This window comes from Hemitrygon akajei, chromosome 4, assembly GCF_048418815.1.
Source record: "Hemitrygon akajei chromosome 4, sHemAka1.3, whole genome shotgun sequence".
In the NCBI taxonomy this organism is placed as follows: domain Eukaryota; kingdom Metazoa; phylum Chordata; class Chondrichthyes; order Myliobatiformes; family Dasyatidae; genus Hemitrygon; species Hemitrygon akajei.
This window is the reverse complement of record NC_133127.1, coordinates 33161602-33182855: the sequence shown is the minus strand read 5'-3', so window position 1 is coordinate 33182855 and position 21254 is coordinate 33161602. Positions and strand designations below refer to the sequence as shown.

General features: G+C 43.8%; 1 protein-coding gene across 2 annotated transcripts in view; it reads left to right on the top strand.

Moving 5' to 3' along the window:
- The first annotated feature begins 314 nt into the window (after window positions 1–314).
- slbp (stem-loop histone mRNA binding protein) overlaps window positions 315–21254 on the top strand; it is a 46352-nt gene continuing 25412 nt past the window's right edge. For both annotated transcript variants that reach the window (XM_073042262.1, XM_073042261.1), the window contains exons 1-2: window positions 315–433; window positions 2740–2892. In XM_073042262.1, the coding sequence (XP_072898363.1) occupies window positions 384–433; window positions 2740–2892 (203 nt within the window). In that variant the 5' untranslated portion in view covers window positions 315–383. The remainder of the gene's footprint in view (window positions 434–2739; window positions 2893–21254) is intronic.

Below are 21254 nucleotides of genomic sequence, written 5' to 3'. Positions count from 1 at the left end.
AATACTTTCCCTCAGTGACTTCATTCACGCAACAACAGGAACAAAACACTGCAAAGAAATTAGGGCAACGTTCAAAATGAAAAGGACTGCCAATGAACCAATTAAGGGAGGGATTTATGCTGAAGTGAAAATAGAGAAAAAAATAAAACCACATAAGCTTGAAAATTTGATATCATAATCGAAAACAAAAAGAAAGGCGTGACCAAGACAGTAGGAGCAACAACCTGCGCTGTGTTCCGCTCAGCCGGTGGTTTTGGATTTGGCGCGGTGTGGCGGACGTCAGGTGTATTGTGACGTGGGCGGGCGGGCGCGCGTGCGCACTCTGGAGATTTCGGGGCTCGCGCCATTGTCCGCCCGCTGCCGCTGCTTAAAGGGACGGGAACATGTCGCACCGGAGTCCGGCCTCGGCTGCCGGAGGGGACGAGCGCCTCAGGTAGCAGCCGTAACCCGGGGTGGAGGGAGAACAAGGGTCGGCGGGCATTAGGGCCCGACGAATGGAAAGTTGTGGTGGGCAGGCGGAGTCAGGCCTTTTCTTGGCGCTAGTTTGAATAGATGGCGCGGTGAAGGGGCGGGAAACTGGAGCCAGCGCGGCTGAGGTATCGTCCCAGCACTACCCTCCGACCCCACACCTAACCTGTGTGTCTTTCCACCCTTCAACCTGGCACTGCCGCTTTGGAGTGCTGTCCAACTCAACACAAGGGGCTGAGGTGCCTTCACGACCTCTTACCCAACACCCTGCCATTGTGCCCACTAGCCCTCAACACCTCGGCTGGGGTACTCGACAACTCAACACTGTGGCTGCAGGCTGAGGCACTTTTATTAAAGTTTAATGTAATCTTCAGTAGCATTACATTGCAGTGAACGTTTGTGTCCTAAGCACAATCGATTTGATGTATTTGACGTTATAAATGTATGTGCCTATAATCTAAGTATTGGATCATAGTTTGGAGTAAATATGTGTACTAAAATGTGCGGGGGAAGGCATTTGCTTCTCTCGCTAAGTGAGGTTTTGTCAGAAGAATTTGGAGCCGACTTTTGCACCGCACCCCCGTCAATCCTGTCTTTCTCGAGAACAAGTTTTTTAAAAAAAACTGGTTTAAGTTATTTGCCTACTCGCGATGGCTGTCCAACAGCATTATGATTATTCTTTTATGTCAGTGCTGCTTCCCTCTATGAACTACATTCTTTGTTTTCTTCATATTAAAAATGCAAAAGAAAAACTTTTGTCTCGAATATGCTGGTAACTGGGGCTCCACAATCCCTCGGGTAGAGCATTCCAAAGCCAACACCATCTGGCTGCAATATTTTTTCCCTTCATCTCATTCCTGGTTGGCTGACTCCTTTATTCTGAAACTTCCCTCTTCTCTCTCTCTTCCCCACCCCCAGCCTCTCTGGACATCCCTTCTTTGACCCTGTCAGATGTAGTAGTTTTGCAGATGTCAGCTGGATGAACACAAATGGCAGGAGAGTAAAGCAGCTTGGTGAGGCAAAAGGCTGGCTGACATTTTGAGTTTGGTTGAGTTCCTTCAGTTTGATTTTTGTTCCAGGAAATTCCAGATGTGGTCGCATTACTTGGAACAAAATGTCTCTAACCTCATGTTGAAATCCTTGTTGTTTGCCTTCCCTATAGTATGTTGAGCTTCGTTGGAAGAGGACCTGAGCATAGGAAATGATGAATGTCTTGCTGTAGCTCTGGGGGGAGGGTCAATAATGAAAATTGCAAGAATGAAACTTATAAAATTCTAACAGTGCTAAATAGATTACGTGGAGGGTATTGCTCATGGCAGGGAAGTCCAGATCCAGGGGATAAAACTTCAGGATTTGATGTGTGTCATTTAGAACTCAAGAGGGTGTTCACACCATGCATCTGTAAAATTCTCAACCACAAAAGACAGTGGAAACTAAATGTTCTCTTTTTGGTCAGAAGGTAAATATATAAAAGAAAATGGGGTGAAGCGGAAATGGGATCTGAATTAGATGATCCACTGTAAATGACTGGTAGAATTGAACCAAAAGGCTGAATAGGCTACTGTTATTTTTTGATGTTAATTGCTTACAAAACGTAAGCCATTGGGATCCAAAAATGAGGATATCAGGTTCCAGTGAACACCCAGACTTTTTAATCTTTCACTGATTAAATTGGTATACCATCTGTCAACTTATCTTCAACTTGCACTAGCTTATTATTTCCTCATGGAAAATGCTGTAATCGTGATCATGGCTTGCATGTTATCAAGATACCTTGTTTTGCTAATTACAGCCTCCCAAAACAGATCTGCCAAGCAGTATTTCTCTTTCATTAATTCAGTTAATTACTTTTCTTACACTTTTTAGAGTATTACTGATAGCAATTGGAGGCTATTTTCCATTACACTACTGATTTGAGTGTCATGTAATGGTGGAAAAGCTTTGAAATTCAGACAGAGTTATTTGCTTCCTTCCCCTGGTCAGTAACCTGTTCTTGTAGCCACACTATAAGTGGCTCATTCAGTTGCATTTTGATGTATAGTGATTTACTCCATAGATACTGATAGTGAGGGATTTGTTGATGTTTGTACTATTGACTGCAAAGTTTGCTGCGAGTAGCTTCCCTGGTGCTTCTCTCTCCAGTCTGTATAAGAATCGTTGTAAAGCTCTGATTTTGTGAAGATAAATCCAGTTTTTGTTGGCCTATTTTTCCAGTTACAAAATATATGAAATGAGTGTATTTGTCGAGTGTCTTTTCTTTCCCTATCCTAGGAAAAAGCTACCACCATGTCGCTGGTCTGTTGGGAGGAAGCGCGGTGCTGATGGTAAACTACGCAAGGTGGACGACTTGGATTCTACTGTGTTTGATGATCTCAGAGATTGCACTGCAGACAGTCCTGATTGGCTGGATGGTCGGATTTCTAGGTTAGCCTCTCAATTATGTATTTTGGAAGTTCTTGGAAGAGGGCTGTGATGAAGGGTGTAGTCTTTTTTCATTTGTATAGCACCTTTTACAGCTTGAGGAAATTCCAGTGTATTTTGCAGTAACAAACTACTTTTGAAGTGTAGTCTGCTGTGGTGCATATAAAGAAAAGGCCAGTTTGTATGTGGGAAGTCCTTGCAATAACTCAATAATGTCAGGATAATCAATTGACTAACAAATCTTGCCTCTGCTGCCAGAGGCATCTCCTTGGCTCATAGAGGTTTCAATAGGACTACTACAGTTGCAAGAAAATGTTCATGAACCCTTTTGTAATTACCTGGTTTTCTACATTAATTTCTCATAAAATGGGGTTACAATAATAGACAAGCACAATCTGTCTAAACTAGTAATATACAAACATCTTGTCAATACTGAGTACACAATTCAAACAATCACTGTCTAGGTTACTGTCAGGATACTGATAAAGTATGCTCTTCTCAAGAAAGATCTGTTTATGTGTATCATGGTGTTACGTACCCCGTAACTGGGTTAACGGACCAGCAGAAATGGAAGGATACGTTGGAGTCTGGTGGTACTGTAACTAAAGGTGTTTATTAGTAAACTAAGCAATACAGTATCAATAATGCAAATATACATATAAAACAGGTTAGCAATAATAAAAACAGAAGTGTAGGAAATAATAAATAATAAACAAGCTCTATCAATGTCTAGGGGTAAATGAATTGTCATAGAATAATATAAAGTTCAGTTCAGTTTGGGCTGAGGTAGCTGTTGTTGTGTTGCAACTGTTGGAGAGAGAGAGCGAGCAAGAGATTGAGCAGCTGCAGCCAGCAAACCTTCTGTTGTCTTCTTATTCCGTTGTACCATTGTGGTCATTCGGTTATGACCCCTCCGTTCTCGGCTAGACCGTTCTTCCTTTTTATTTTTCAATCTTTATTATTATTATTATTAATATCAACATAATAAGATTAATACATAGATAGTGGGATTACAAACTTACAAATTTATACTGAACATGAAAGGATACACAAGCAATAGTTACAATATAATTAAGTCTTCCCAAATCATGAATGATACAAATAACATATAAACAAAGCAAAACTAGGTTATATCATAATATATTTAAAAAAACAGAAAAGAGAAAAAGAAAAAAATTATGCTAGAAAAACTAATCTAACAACCTAATAACTAATAAAGAGAGAAAAAATAATAATAATTTAAAAAATGGGCTGTTTATAATATCTATTAAAAAAAATACAAAATCATCAGTGTCGCCAACTCCAATCCTCTTGTAACACTTAACCAACAGGCTGGTATACTCGCGCCCGCACACAGTATCAAATTCACACCAGATACCGTTATGAAATACACTTTAAAGAGTTTACTAAAACTAAAAGAGTACTAGGCAATACAATATATATGAAAGGAAAGAAAAAAAACAAAAGGCGCCAACTTATCAAAGTTCAGTCAGTTTAGTGCACATCATTGGAGCTCAACCATCGAACCATTCGACCCCTCGTCGCTTGCCTCCGACCTCCACGTCTTCGCACCTGGGACCACCCCCGGTGGTCAACCAAGCAGTGCAGTGCACGTCCACCTTCCTCGGAGTCTTCCTCTCGACTCTCCTCAAAAGACTGTGAAAACCTCCCCCAAGTTCCCAGCCTCACAAGACAAAATAACATTCCCCATTAGTTAACAAATGAATACAATCCCCATATCAGCAAGTCTAAAGCTAAACAACTGCGAGAGAAACACTTATCAGACAAAGAAGCATTCCTACTCTTAACAAACCAAAGAAGCCATTTTGAGTAACATACACAGGACATTGTACATTCTCCCCCCACCAGCAAATGTCATGCCCTCATGGCATTACCAGAGTTCCCCAAAGCTTCTTGCAACACACAAAACCCAACCCAGGTGCAGAAAGCAGCGACATAACTACCCAGAGCAGTAGAAATCACACTCGGTTCTCCTGGTACCACATATGCCAACCGCTCCGGGGGGCGCCTACTTTTCTGAGATCTCCGTATCCCTTCTGCCCCACTGGGCTCCCTCTTCACCTGCGAACCCACTGTCTCGGACACCCCAGGTCTACCTGACAGACCCTCACCCCCTTCCTCACGGGGGTCCTCCCTCACCTGAGATCCCTCCGGCTCACGCTCGGGTTCCACCCTCTCTCCCCCCAACATTGGCTGCCTCTCCATCTGACCCTCCAGACCTTCCCTCCTCTCACCCAACTCAGTATGGGAAGGGCCAGGAGCCTCCTCTTCTGGTACTGGAGCGCCAGCGAATGGGAACAGGGGCCACTCATCTGAGTCGTCATCTTCCGAATCTATATCCATTCCCGGGTTAGGGACCCGTCCCCGCTCTTCAGCAGCGGGCTCTTCCCTTGCTCCGCGCCCTCGCAGAGTCCTTGTACTAGGCGCAACCTCCCACTCTGGCTCCTTGTCCACCTGCACCGCTTGACCCAGGGGCAGCAGGTGATTCTGATGGAGTACCTTGATAGGCTCATTCCCATCCTCAGGTTTCACCCGGTAAACGGGTAGATTCGGCATCTGGCTCTCTATTACATAGGGGCTGGCCGCCCATCGATCTGCCAACTTGTGCTTACCAGGGAGTCCCAAATTCCGTAAAAGGACCCGGTCGCCCTGCAGTAATTGGACAAACTTCACCTTTCGGTCATACCGCATCTTATTCCTCTGATTTTGTTTGGTAGCCGCCGCCTCGGCCAACTGGTACGCCCGCTGTAACTCCCTCTTCATGTCGGACACATACTTTAGATAGGGCTTCCCGGGTAATTCACCCACTTCAACCCCAAAACACAAGTCAATGGGCAACCTCGCTTCCCGCCCGAACATCAGATAATAGGGCGAGTACCCTGTAGCATCATTGCGAGTACAATTGTAACAGTGAACCAGTTGTCCAATATGACGACTCCACTTACTTTTCTGCCCAATCTCCAGCATCCCGAGCATATCCAACAGGGTCCTGTTGAACCTCTCTGGCTGAGGATCTCCCTGTGGGTGTTAAGGGGTAGTCCTGGATTTCTCAACCCCAAGCATAGTCAGTAATTCATGGATAAGGCGGCTCTCAAAGTCCCGCCCCTGATCACTATGGATTCACCTGGGAAGGCCGTAATGAACAAAATACTTCTCCCATAACACCTTCGCCACTGTCGTCGCCTTCTGATCCTTAGTGGGAAATGCCTGAGCATAGCGAGTGTAATGATCGGTGATGACTAAGACATTCACGGTGTTGCTGGTGTCAGGCTCAATCGACAGGAAATCCATACATAACAGGTCCAGAGGTCCCGCACTCTGCAAGTGCGACAGTGGAGCCGCCGACGCTGGCTGGGTCTTTCTCCGGATGCAACGACTGCATCCCCTACAGTATTCTTCGACTTCCCCCCTCATCCGGGGCCAGTAGAACCGGTCTTTGAGTAATCCATAGGTCTTTTCCACCCCCAAGTGTCCAGAATCATCGTGTAAGGCCTGGAGTACAGCCTGCTGATACTCCTCCGGCAGGACCAGTTGCCAACGGCGGGGTTGGTCCGGAGGCGCCGTTACCTGGTACAAGATTTGGTTCTTTAACTTTAACCGAGACCACTCCTTCAATAACAGAGGCACGAATGGGTGTTTCGCCTTCTCAGCCAACGCCACATTCCCCTTCTCGACCGCTCTCCACACAGTGCCAATGCCCGGGTCATTTTGCTGAGCAGCTGCCACTTCCCCCGGACTCAGTTCCGGCAACTGTTTAGTCCGCAGTGCGGTCAGGTCACAGTAGGCTAGGGGTATGGCGTCATCAAAAACCCCCAAATGGTCCACGGCTCGTTCCAGCCTCCCTCTTCCCTCAGCCTTCACGGTGATAGCAAACTGACACATCGCCTTCACTCCAGGGGCAGGGACACTCTCCCACTCCTCGTCCTCCTGTTCCCCCGGCTCCCGACGTGACAAAGCATCCGCATCGACATTTTTTGCTTCCTGGGCGGTACCTCAGGCTGAAATCATATACCGACAAGGCCGCCAGCCACCGATGTTCTGTGGCATCCAGCTTAGCCGAAGTCAAAATATAAGTGAGAGGATTGTTATCCGTTCTCACCTCAAACTTGGCTCCGTATGGGTAATCGTCCAGCTTGTCCACCAACGCCCACTTCAGCGCCAGGAACTCCAACTTGTGAGTGGGATAGTTTCCCTCAGATGGCAACAAGCTTCGGCTGACAAAGGCTACCGGTCTCAATGCTTTGCCATGCTCCTGGTACAAAACAGCCCCTAGACCCTCTCGGCTGGCATTCGTGTGCAGCACATATGGTTTCTGGGGATCGGCAAAAACCAACACCGGGGCCTGGGTCAGTGCCCTTTTCAAAGATCGGAACGCCTGTTCACATCGATCATCCCATCTCGAGCCAAAAGGTTCCGCCGGGTTCCAGTATCCTCCAGTGTCTTGCCTCCGGTCCCCCTTCCTTTTCTTTCCCACCGGGGGATAGCCACACAACAGCTGAGTCAACGGGTGACACACTTTGGCGTATCCTTTCACGAATCGGCGGTAATACCCACAGAACCCCAAAAATGAGCGCAGAGCGCCCACTTTCTGGGGTCTCGGCCAGGTGGTCACGGCCTCTATCTTGGTTGGATCAGTAGCCACTCCCTCTTGTGAAATGATATGGCCAACGTAGCTAACCGACGACTTGCAGAACTGGCATTTGTCCAGGGAAAGCTTCAACCCTTCTTCATTAAGCCGGCCCAACACCTTCAACAGCCTCTCCTCATGTTCCTCCAAAGTCGATCCAAACACTATCAAATTGTCCAGGTACACCAGCACCTCCAACAGATTCATATCCCCCACAGTTCTCTCCATGAGCCTCTGGAAGGTGGCTGGGGCCCCCCAATATGCCCTGGGGCATTCGTTCGAACTGAAAGAACCCCAGCGGGCAGATAAAGGCTGTCTTCTCTTTATCGCCCGCACTCATCAGGATCTGGTAATACCCACTTCTTAAGTCCAGCACACTGAACCACTTCGCTCCGCTCAGGCAACCCAACGCATCCTCGACCCTTGGGACAGTATATTGGTCAGGGACAGTTCGCCGATTCAAAGTCCTGTAGTCAACACACATGCGCACCCTCCCATTCTTCTTCCGTGCCACCACTATTGGGGACGCATAAGGACTTCAAGACTCAGCTATGATTCTGGCCTCCTTCAACTTGCACGAGTGCTGCCGCACGTCCTCAATATCTGCCGGAGCCAGCTGCTGGGATCTCTCTTGGAACGGGGTGTCTTCCGTTACCCAGATGGTGTGGCGAGTGCTTTTGGAACAGCCAACATCAAACTCGCCCCGAGAAAAAACAGCTTCCATCTTCAGCATCTTCTCCACTAGCCTGCGTTTCCACTCTTGCGACACGGGAATCCCCGAAGTTATAGGCTTCAGCGGTCAGCTCCCTTCGATGCTCCAGTCCCTCCCCATTAGAGGTCCTCACTGGTGCGCTAGACATTACTGTCACCGGGAACAGATATACCAGCGGCATTCCCCTCTTAAAGGTGATTTCTCTTGCCGTAGTGTTCCTGACACTTATAGCTATACGCCTCGCATGTACCACCCCTGGTCTCTGCACTTCGGGCCTCACCAGCGCCCCCGCCGGAAATCGTGTCTCCCCTTCAAGATCGTCCGGGGTGTCTACTAACAGGGCTTCGCCCGTCGGCACTCCTGGGAATTTGGGGGTCCCCATCATGAGTGCTACCTCCCCTGGTTGGATCACCTTGGGCCTCACCTGCGTACACCACACCGTCCCTCGTTTACACTCCGGGTCCAGCCCTTGGGAGGCAACCCCTTCTTCGAACACCGCTCGAAACACTGGATGCACTGAGAGGGTCTCCAGAAAGTGTTCCCCCCCTTTCCCCTTACAAGCTCCCAGGAGCTGTCGCACAACGGGGGAGTTAGTCCCCACCAGGAGGGCAGCACCACCGGTTTCCACCGGGTCAGGACACACCAACACCAACGTTTCAATAGCTTCAGACACTCCCACATCGCCCTCCGAGAACTCCAATCTCACCGATAGGTACCCATCGTACGGGTAATCACCCTCGCTCACACCCCAAATCTGCAGGGCGTCAAATGGGGTTACGGGCAAATGCTTTAGATATTGGTTGTAGAAAGACCGGTACCTGTGATCCCGTATCAAGAACGGCTTTTGCGTAAACTCCCTCTATCCGTAGACACACACTGGCACGGGGTCCTACCAGCCCATCCGGAATAGAGGCGTGGGCACCCGGTGGTCCCCTGACTGATCTCTGGGAACGTGTTCCTCCAGAGGCTCTAGTCCGTTCCCTCACTGAGCCTCTCCTAAGTTTCCCGACACCTCTCCCTTCTTAGTCGCAGGGGGGCGTGCCCTCCGCGGGACTCCTTGTCTCTCACAATCCCACCTAAAGTGTCCCTCCTCTCCACAGCTATAGCACACCCTCGGCCGCCCACAGTCCCGCCTGAAATGCCCCTCTTTCCCACAGTTAAAGCACACGCTGCCTGCCGCCCCTCCTCTCCCAGGACGGCTCCCGCTCCCAACCCACTGCACTGGTCGCCCCCGGGAGTGGGTACCTCCCCTGTCCTTCCCCTCCAGAGGGGGGTCCCTACTCCCCTGGGGGTTGTCAGTCCTCCACCCAGCCACCATTTCCTGTATCGCTGAGGATCGCTCCCGTAGGCCCGCGCCCCTTTTCCGCCCCTACGCTCTCTCTTCCTCCCGCATCTCTCTAATCAGTTGCCCGAACGATGGAGGGGGGCCTTTCCTATAAGCCTGCCGGATAGTCCACGCCACCTTGTCCTCCTCCAGAGAGCCACTGAATATCTGACTCATCCTCACGCTAGCCACGTCAGGCGCCTTCACTACCCCCTGGCGCCGCAACCCCGTAAGCATCCCCTCCATCCGAAATATGTACTCTGAGAGCTTTTTCCCTCTCCGTTGTTCCAGGCGTTGGAACTCTGCTAAAAGCAGCCAGGGTTCCCCTGACAACCCAAATGCTCCCTCCAAAACTTCTATGCATTCCTCCACTGAGGCCCCAGGCTTCTCAGCTTTCAACTCTCGGACTATTTTGGCTGCCGAACCCCTCAAACTTCCCACCAATCGCTGCCTCTTCTCCTCCTCCGAGCCTGGCCACTCCTCTAACATCAAAGACGTATGCTCGATCCAGGTTTCATAGTCCACCTCCCCGTCCGGAGTAGGCTTGGCTCCGGAGAACACCCCCAGCTTCAGCCGTGGCCTCTCGGCCACTCCCACCAGGGAGTTAAGTGCGGCTGCCAGCTCCGAGGCTTCCACCCTACCTGGGGGGCGGGGCCTAGTCACGCCTCCCTCCTCCAACCTCCCTTTACTAGTGCCGGGCACCTCTCTGGGGTCCACCTCTAGCTCTAGCTCCTCCTCCGGTGTCTTCTCAGCCTCATCCTCGGAGAGGGTGTGGAGCCCCCACAGTCCCTCCTCCCCCGGTATACTGACCGTCGCCAGCAGTTCCAACGTCATGATGTCAGCACTCGTACGAACCAACACCCAGCTAGACTCCACCTCTTTACCACACCGTCTAGCTACCAATTCTACCTGCCCAATACCTTTTACCAAACTTAAGCCCCGCACTAACGCGTCTCCCGAAACTCGAAAATCCACTCCGCTCACTGCACAGGCATGCTGCACTGGTACATCTTCCAACTCGCACCAGCTAACAATCTTATCTCTGTCCATCTCCGCACTGCTGCCTGCGCGATTCCACAGCCCCTGACAATCCAATCCCGGGACGAGCACCCCACAAATGTAACACTTAACCAACAGGCTGGTATATGTCTAGGGGAAAAGGAGATCCAGCCACACACCAACCCCACCTCCCGTACACGCAGGTGCTGTGAGAATCAAGTTTATGCCTCGCGCCCGCACACAGTATCAAATTCACACCAGATACCGTTATGAAATACACTTTAAAGAGTTTACTAAAACTAAAAGAGTACTGGGCAATACAATATATATGAAAGGAAAAAAAAACAAAAGGCGCCAACTTATCAAAGTTCAGTCAGTTTAGTGCACGTCGTTGGAGCTCAACCATCGAACCATTCGACCCCTCGTCGTTTGCCTCCGACCTCCACGTCTTCGTACCTGGGACCACCCCCGGTGGTCAACCAAGCAGTGCAGCGCACGTCCACCTTCCTCGGCGTCTTCCTCTCGAATCTCCTCAAAAGACCGCGAAACCCCCCCCCCCAAGTTCCCAGCCTCACAAGACAAAATAACATTCCCCATTAGTTAACAAATGAATACAATCCCCATATCAGCAAGTCTAAAGCTAAACAACTGCGAGAGAAACACTTATCAGACAAAGAAGCATTCCTACTCTTACCAAACCAAAGAAGCCATTTTGAGTAACATACACAGGACATTGTACACTCTCAACATATATATAATCAAAACTGGAAAAACGAATAGGTTTGGAACAGGGTCACATTACATCATATGAAAATATTGAATAAATAGTCTCCATATCTTTTGAAATGTAATAGAAGGGTCAAATACAACACTTCTAATTTTCTCAAAATTTAGACATAACATAGTTTGAGAAAGCCAATGAAATACGGTAGGGGGATTAATTTCTTTCCAATTCAACAAAATAGATCTTCTAGCCATTAATGTAAGAAATGCAATCATTCGACAAACAGAAGAAGATAAATGGATTGAGTCCATCATTGGTAAACCAAAAATTGCAGTAATAGGATGTGGTTGTAAATCAATGTTCAATACCGTGGAAATAATATCAAAAATGTCTTCCCAATATTTTTTCAAAAGCGGACATGACCAAAACATATGAGTAAAAGACGCTATCTCAGAATGACATCTGTCACAAATAGGATTTATATAGGAATAAAAACGAGCCAATTTATCCTTGGACATATGAGCCCTGTGCACAACTTTAAACTGTATTAATGAATGTTTAGCACATATAGATGATAAATTGACTAATTGAAGAATTTTATCCCAATTCTCAATAGGGATAGTAAGGTTAAGTTCTCTTTCCCAATCATTTTTAATCTTATAGAAGGGCTCTGAATGTATTTTCATAATTATATTGTAGAGTTTTGATATTATACCTTTCTGAGAAGGATTTAGTTCTAACAAATTCTCCAAAATACCCGAAGACTCAAGATTTGGAAAGGTAGGAAGTACAGTATTTAAGAAATTCCTAATCTGTAAATATCTAAAAAAATGAAATCTAGGCAAATTATATTTATTAGATAATTGTTCAAAAGACATAAAACAATTATCCAAAAATAAATTGGAAAATCGTAGTAATCCTTTAGTCTTCCAAGCTGAATAAGCTTGGTCTATAATAGAAGGATAAAAAAAGAAATTGGATGCAATAGGAATAGTTAAAACAAACTGATTCAACCCAAAAAATTTCCGAAATTGAAACCATATACGTAAAGTATGTTTAACTATCGGATTGTCAATTCGTTTCTGCAATTTAGAAAGAGCAAAGGGAAGAGAAGACCCTAAAATAGAACCCAATGAAAATCCTTGTACAAATTTAGTTTCCAGGTTCACCCAATGAGGGCTAAAAGATAAATCCCAATCCTTTAACCAACATATCAAATATTGGATAGTAACTGCCCAATAATAAAATCTAAAATTAGGCAATGCCAATCCACCTTCCTTCCTTGCCTTCTGTAAATATTTTTTACTTAAACTAGGATTTTTATTCTGCCATATATATGAGGAAATTTTTGAATCAACATTAGCAGAAAAAGATTTCGGAATAAAAATTGGTACCACTTGAAATATATATAAAAACTTGGGTAAAATAATCATCTTAATAGCATTAATCCGACCTATCAGAGATAAAGATAATGGTGACCATTTAGTGAACAAACATTTAATCTGATCAATTAAGGGTAAAAAATTAACTTAACTCCTTATAATTTTTTGTAATTTTAATCCCTAAAAGAGTCATTAATTAATTTAAAAGGTAAATTTCCATAAATTGGAACTTGTCTATTTAAAGGAAACAATTCACTCTTATTAAGATTTAATTTATACCCAGAAAAATTACTAAATTGAGCCAACGATATAACTGCAGGAATGGATTTCTCAGGATCAGAAATAAATACCGTAGATTCCGGATTATAAGCCGCTACTTTTTTCCCACATTTTGAACAGCTTTGAACTCTGCGGCCTTTAATCCGGAGCGGCTAATACATGTTTTTTTTTTCATGCCGCCTCGTAAACATTTTGCCTCATAACAGTAGACCAATGAAATTGTACGATAAATCAAGCGCACTTTCACAATTAAATTATTGTAAATCAGTCATTTGTACTCACCCTCATCAACATGGAAAATACTCGAAGAAAAGCAAGACCCGAGCGCATCAGACCCGATTAGACCCGATCGCGTTACGCAAGCGCGTCAGACCCGATTAGACCCGATCGCGTTACGCAAGCGCGTCAGACCCGAGCGCATCAGACCCGATTAGACCCGATCGCGTTACGCAAGCGCGTCAGACCCGAGCGCATCAGACCCGATTAGACCCGATCGCGTTACGCAAGCGCGTCAGACCCGATTAGACCCGATCGCGTTACGCAAGCGCGTCAGACCCGAGCGCATCAGACCCGATTAGACCCGATCGCGTTACGCAAGCGCGTCAGACCCGAGCGCATCAGACCCGATTAGACCCGATCGCGTTACGCAAGCGCGTCAGACCCGATTAGACCCGATCGCGTTACGCAAGCGCGTCAGACCCGAGCGCATCAGACCCGATTAGACCCGATCGCGTTACGCAAGCGCGTCAGACCCGAGCGCATCAGACCCGATTAGACCCGATCGCGTTACGCAAGCGCGTCAGACCCGATTAGACCCGATCGCGTTACGCAAGCGCGTCAGACCCGAGCGAAAACGCTGCTTTTAAGTTAAAGGCTGCAGTATATATATTTTTACCAGTCGCTAGGAGATATTGGAATGTTGTTCGTGCTGTTCAGTAAAAAAGTATATGCAACGTAATTTGTGTTACCGATACGTATGTATATTTAAAAGTAGCGGTGCGGCCTAAAATCCGGTGCGGCCTTTACAATTAAAAAATTGATTTTATTTCTAAAATTAGAGCCAGCGACTTTTAATCAGGTGCGCTCTGTAGTCCGGAATCTACGGTAATAATAAATCATCTGCGTATAATGATAACTTATGTATATTCATCCCACGAGTAATGCCAAAAATGTTCGGTGATTCTCTAATAGCAATTGCCAAAGGTTCTAAAGCAATATCAAATAATAATGGACTAAGAGGACAGCCTTATCTAGTACCCCGAAATAAACGAAAAAAGGGAGATCTTTGATTGTTAGTAAAAACTGAGGCTACTGGAGTATGATATATCAGTTTAATCCAGGAAATGAATGTCGGATTAAAATTAAACTTCTCAAGCACAGTAAATAAGTATGGCCATTCAACTCTATCAAATGCTTTCTCCGCATCTAATGAAATGACACATTCTGAGGTGCTACGTGAAGGAGTATAAACAATATTCAATAATCTCCTAATATTGAAAAAAGAATAGCGATTTTTAATAAAACCAGTTTGATCTTCCGAGATAATTTGAGGTAATACCTTCTCCAGCCTGGACGCCAGTAACTTGGAAAAGATCTTGGAATCTACATTCAATAAGGATATTGGTCTATAGGATGCACAGTCAGTAGGGTCTTTATCTTTTTTCAATATTAAAGAAATGGAAGCTCTATAAAAAGATTGTGGCAGTTTACCCAATCTAATTGCTTCTTCAAAAACCCTGAATAACCAAGGAGAAAGAGTAGAGGAAAAACACTTTAAAAATTCCACTGTATACCCATCTGGACCTGGTGCTTTCCCAGAATTCATAGAGGAAATAACCCCTTTAATTTCTGCATCCGTAATAGGAGTTTCTAATATTGAAATTATATTGAATATTGAATATTGAAATAATTATCATCATCTGATGATAATTTTGGAAAATTCAATTTCCCAAGAAAATCATAAATGGTATTATGATCATGAGGGAATTCAGAATGATACAGGGAGGTATAAAAATCTTGAAAAGATTTGTTTATCTCATCATGGTTAACTGTCAATTTACCATTCTGTTGACGAATCTTAATAATTTGACGTTTAACCAAAGCATTCTTCAATTGATTAGCTAACAGTTTACCCAATTTATCACTATGTATATAAAAATCAGATCTGATTTTCATTAATTGATTTTCAATCGAAGATGTAAGTAATAAACTCTGTTCCATTTGAAGTTCAACCCTTTGTTTGTAAAGCTCCTTACTAGGAGCAGTCGAATATTTCTTGTCAATTTCTTTAATTTTATCAACCAATAAAAGAGTTTCCTTCTTAATACGTTTTCTCAAACCAACGGAATAGGAGATAATCTGTCCACGTATATATGCTTTAAAAGTGTCCCAAAGAGTTCCGCAAGAAATATTATCCGTGGAATTAGTTGAAAAGAAGAAATCGATCTGTTCCTTCATAAATTTAATGAAATCCGGATCTTGCAGTAAGGTAGAATCAAATCGCCATTGCCTAACACTAGAAACTGTATCCATAAATTTAATAGAAAGTTCCAATGGAGCATGATCAGAGATGGCTATAATATCATAATTACAACCAATTACAGATGGAATAAAACGAGAGTCAATAAAAAAAATAATCAATTCTCGAGTAAGAATGATAAACATGTGAGAAAAATGAAAACTCTTTGTCCTTAGAATGCCGAAATCTCCAAATATCGAAAATTCCATTATCAGTCAAAAAAGGATTAATGTAAGTGGCCGACTTATTAGGTAAAGTCTGAGTGGATATAGATCTGTCCAGCAAAGGATTTAAACAACAATTAAAGTCACCACCCATTATTAACATATATTCATTTAGATTAGGTAGAGAAGTAAATAAGGACTTCAAAAAATCAGGATAATCCACATTTGGAGCATAAACATTAACCATAGCAACCTTTTTGTTAAAAAGTAACCCAGTAATTAACAAAAATCTACCATTCGGATCCGAAATAATATCATGTTGGATAAATGTAATAGAGGAGTCAATAAAAATTGAAACTCCCTTTACTTTGGCATTCAAATTTGAATGGTACTGTTGACCCGCCAAAACCTAAAAAAACGTTGATTGTCCTCTTTCTTCACATGAGTTTCTTGTACAAAAATAATATGTGCATTCAGACTTTGGAATACTTTGAAAATTTTTCCGTTTAATCGGATGGTTTAAGCCATTAGTATTCCAAGAGACAAAATTAATGGTCTGAGCCATATTTCTGAAATCAACCCTTTGGTATATAAATGGTTAACCAACTTATAAACTCATGCACCCGGAAGAGGAACAAAAATAAGGGGCGGACCCGGAAGTGACGACATCGCGGACATTTTAGTAGTTTAAAATCAGCCCAAATGAAAAAATTAAAAAAAAACTGGTAAAAAGAACAATAGATTTAGAAAAGAAACCCCCACCCCCACCCAAGAAGAAAAAGCCCATCCCGAGCCTGGAGAAGGCTGGGGGAAAAAAAGAATGATACTAAATCTAACCCCGTGTCAGCAGAAGGCAACTCCAAATATATAAAGGAGAGAAAAAAGATCCACCCAAACTCCAAAAAAGTCATTATCACTATACTAAAACAAACTTCTTAATATAATTGCTAGTAAAAAAAACCCCAAAAAGAATATAAACACTAGTAACTTATAAATCGGGTTAAAACCCAAACAAAAAAAAGTTAAAATGTGATTTAAAAAATGCATTATAGGAAGAAGACGAGAGGGGAAAAAATGGCGAAATCAAAAAAAGAGCAAAAAATATTTTAGAGAAGAAACCGCCATCTTAGTCACACAAAAAATGAAAAGGATATGTATCAAACCGTTAAAAAAAATTCACCTTCAAAGGGTTAATAATAATGACCAAAAATAAAGTACGGTGGTTAAAGTAAGTAAAATAAGAAGATTAGTATGTTGAAAAAAAACCTTTCATTAGAATGTAAAATATAGAATAAACCTACACCAATAGCCAGAAACAAAATCTGATTTTGGAAACAAAAACTATCTTGTAACGATCAAAATCACTCATTTATTAGAAATGAGAGTCCAAAGCAGTAGGATAATTCTCATCCAGAAAGCTTCGAGCTTCAGATGTGGAGAAAAAAACACGCCGTGGTGCATTCGGAGGCGAGATTCTAAGCTTCGCAGGGTATAAAAACGCTGGTTTTAGATTTTTCTCATAACATTCGGACATCAGAGGTTTAAAAAGAAGCCTTGCCTTCATTACTTCTGGGCTAAAATCCTCCACTAATCGAAACTCGAAATCTTTGAATTTAACCATCCCTAAACGCCGAGCCACACGGATAAGTTGCTCTTTGACATGCACATAATGAAATCGAACAATTACAACAGGTGGTTTAGATGAAGAACTTGATGATCGGTGCATAATTCTGTGGGCACGATCAAGTAACGGAGGACTGTCTGGGAATACAGAAGGAAACGCATCCTTTAAAAGTTGAGCAAAATACTTCGAGGGGTCCCCTTGTTCAATACCTTCCGGGAGACCAAGTATGCGTAAGTTCTGTCTTTTGGACCAATTTTCAAAGTCGACACTCTTGGCTTTAAGTGTTTCCACCTGTTTAATCGTCAAAGATAATTTCTGCTCCAGTTTTTCAATTATCAAGTCTCGCTTCCGAGCGTCCTCTTGCAAAGTTGCGATTAGAGCTTGCTGCTGTTTAACTACTGAATCAGTCTTATCCATAGAATCCTGGAAAGCCTTTAGATCTTGTTTGAAAGTTTGTCGTTCTTCAAATTTTTCATTTAAGAGCTCCAATAACATATCATAAGTCAATTCAGTACGCTTAGGATCGGTCTTTTTTTTCTTTCCATTGCCGTTAGAATCTTTCTCAGGGTCTCGCCCTTTAGATCTCAAAGCCATTTCTGTACTCATTTCTTCAAAATTCACAGTACACTCTTAAAGTTAAGTCCAAAAAAGTAGCAAGAATCTTTTGGTGTAGGTAAAAGTAAGTTAAATAAGAGTGATCATAGGTTAAGAAAAGTAAAGGTTATGGAGCGAACCTGAAACAGTACTCACTCCGTGAGTGTCTCCTGGTGACCTCTAGACTGTTATTCCGTGGTGGACTTGTCACTCTGGCATGAGTGGACACACACACAAACCCCCATCGGCCCTGCCGTCACACTGTGAGCTTTGTGACCGATCTCCTGGTTTGGTCCTCTAAGCCTGCACCTTCCTGTGGGTGCACAACACTCTTTCAGTGTCCACTGGTGTGTCTGAGGGGTGTCTCCCCAGACCTGTCTTTTTTCCCCATGGACGGAGTATCAGCCATTCATCAACTCCACATGTCTATGTCCATCAAACTAGGCCACTCCTGCTGTCTCCTCAGGAATGTTAACGAGCAAAGAAACGTCCTTGCAGCGAAAGGTAAATAATCAGTGAAGAGCCATAATACATAAATCAACTGTCTCTCTCTCTTATCTGTAGCAGATGTCTCTACCTCTGTTCTTCATCTCTCTCTCTCATTAGCAGCATAGTTCCCGGGGGGGGGGGGGGGTGTTAACTCTGGACCCCATTTCCATCAGGTCTGTCCAGCACTCATAACACATGTCTTGATCAAAACAACTTTCAGAGGACTTTAGAAGAATTGTAGAGATGCAGGAAGTTGGGAAAGTTACAAAAGCATTTCTAAGGACCTGAGTGTTCGTCAGTCCACAGTAAGGGAAATTGTCTACAAGTGGAAGAAATGCAGTACTCTCCCTAGGAGTGGGTGTCCTGTCAACAGTACAATGTGCAATGCTAAAGGAGTTGAAAAGAACCCAAGGGTAGCAGCAAAAGACCTGCAGAAATCACTAGAATTTGCTAAAGCCTCTATTCATGTGTCCACTATAAGAAAAACTCTGACAAGAATAGTATTTATGGAAGGACACCATGTAGGAACCCACTGCTCTCCAAATAAAAAACAGGTTGCTGCATGTCTCAAGTTTGCAAAAGTCCACCTGGATGTTCCACAGCGTTTCTGCAGCAGTGCTCTGTGGACAGGTGAGACAAAGGATGAACTTTGTGGCACACTGCTATGTTTGGAGGGAAAAGGGCACTGCACACCAACACTGAACCATCATCTCAACTGTGAGGCATGGTGAAAGGAGCATCATGATTTGGGGCTGGTTTGCTGCCTCAGGGCCTGGACAGTTTGAACAATGAATGCAAAATTGTATCAGACATTTTACAGGAGAATGTCAGGGTAGTGCTCTATTACCTGAAGCTTAATAGAAATTGGATAATGCAACAAGACAATGATCCAAAACAGAAGAGTAAATCAACAACAGAATGGTTTAAAAAGAAGAAAATTCATGTTTTAGAATGGGCAAGTCAGGGTCCAGACCTTAACCTAATTGAGATGTTGTGGCATGACCCTAAGAGGGCTGTTCACGCAAGGTATCCCAGAAATATTGATGAACAGAAAGAGTTTTGTATGGAGGAATGGTCCAGACTTCCTCCTCGCTGTTGTGCAAGTCTGATCAGCAGCTACAGGAAATGTTTGGTGGAGGTTATTGCTACTTAAGCAGGTTCTATCAGTTATTAAATACAAGGATTCATACTTTTTCCAGCCTGGACTGTGACTGATTAAACAGTGTGTTAAATAAAGCCATGAAAAGTACAATTATTCAAGTTATTTATTAGTTTGGGCAGATTGTGTTTGTTTATTATTGTGGCTTGAATGAAGATCAGACCACATTTTATGAGTAATTAATGCAGAAAGCCAGATAATTACAAAGGGTTCTCAAACTTCCTTTTGCAACTGTATGAAGTCAACGTTGGAGGACAATATGGGACGTTTAGCTGCTTGAGCCTGTTAGGACAACCTTGTGATTGGCTAATTTGTGATCTTTTGTAATGCCGTTATTTCTCACAATGTTTTTTCTAAATAAGTGCTTGGAGGAAGTTAACAGTTGATCTAATATTAATCGTTGCCTGACTGTTGGAAACTTGTATCAGTACATTCAGGAGTGAAACAGGAAGGCTTTGCTGAATTTAGGTGATGTCTGATTCTGGAGTAACCATATAACAATTACAGCACGGAAACAGGCCATCTCGGCCCTTGTAGTCCATGCCAAACACTTACTCTCACCTAGTCCCACTGACCCACACTCAGCCCATAACCCTCCATTCCTTTCCTGTCCATATACCTATCCAATTTTACTTTAAATGACAATACCGAAGCTGCCTCTACCACTTCTACTGGAAGCTCGTTCCACACAGCTACCACTCTCTGAGTAAAGAAATTTCCCCTCATGTTACCCTTAAACTTTTGCCCCCTAACTCTTAACTCATGTCTTCTTGTTTGAATCTCCCTTACTCTCAATGGAAAAAGCCTATCCACGTCAACTATATCTATCCCCCTCAAAATTTTAAATACCTCTATCAAGTTCCCCCTCAACCTTCTACGCTCCAAAGAATAAAGACCTAACTTGTTCAACCTTTCCCTGTAGCTTAGGTGCTGAAACCCAGGTAACATTCTAGTAAATCTTCCCTGTACTCTCTCTATTTTGTTGACATCTTTCCTATAATTCGGTGACCAGAACAGTACACAATACTCCAAATTCAGCCTTGTACAATTTTAACATTACATCCCAACTCCTATACTCAATGCTCTGATTTATAAAGGCCAACATACCAAAAGCTTTCTTCACCACCCTATCCACATGAGATTCCACCTTCAGGGAACTATGTACCATTATTCTTAGATCACTCTGTTCTACTGCATTCTTCAATACCCTACCATTTACCATGTATATCCTATTTGGATTATTCCTACCAAAATGTAGCACCTCACACTTGTCAGCATTAAACTCCATCTGCCATCGTTCAGCCCACTCTTCTAACTGGCCTAAATCTCTCTGCAAACTTTGAAAACCTGCTTCATTATCCACAACACCACCTACCTTAGTGTCATCTGCATACTTACTAATCCAATTTACCACTCCATCATCCAGCTCATTAATGTATATGACAAACAACATTGGACCCAGTACAGATCCCTGAGGCACACCACTAGTCACCGGCCTCCAACCTGACAAACAGTTATCCACCACTGGCATCTCCCATCCAGCCAATGTTGAATCCATTTTACTACTTCAATATTAATACTTAACGATTGAACCTTCCTAACTAACCTTCCGTGCGGAACCTTGTCAAAGGCCTTACTGAAGTCCATATAGACAACATCCACTGCTTTACCCTCATCAACTTTCCTCGTAACCTCTTCAAAAAATTCAATAAGATTTATCAAACATGACCTTCCACACACAAATCCATG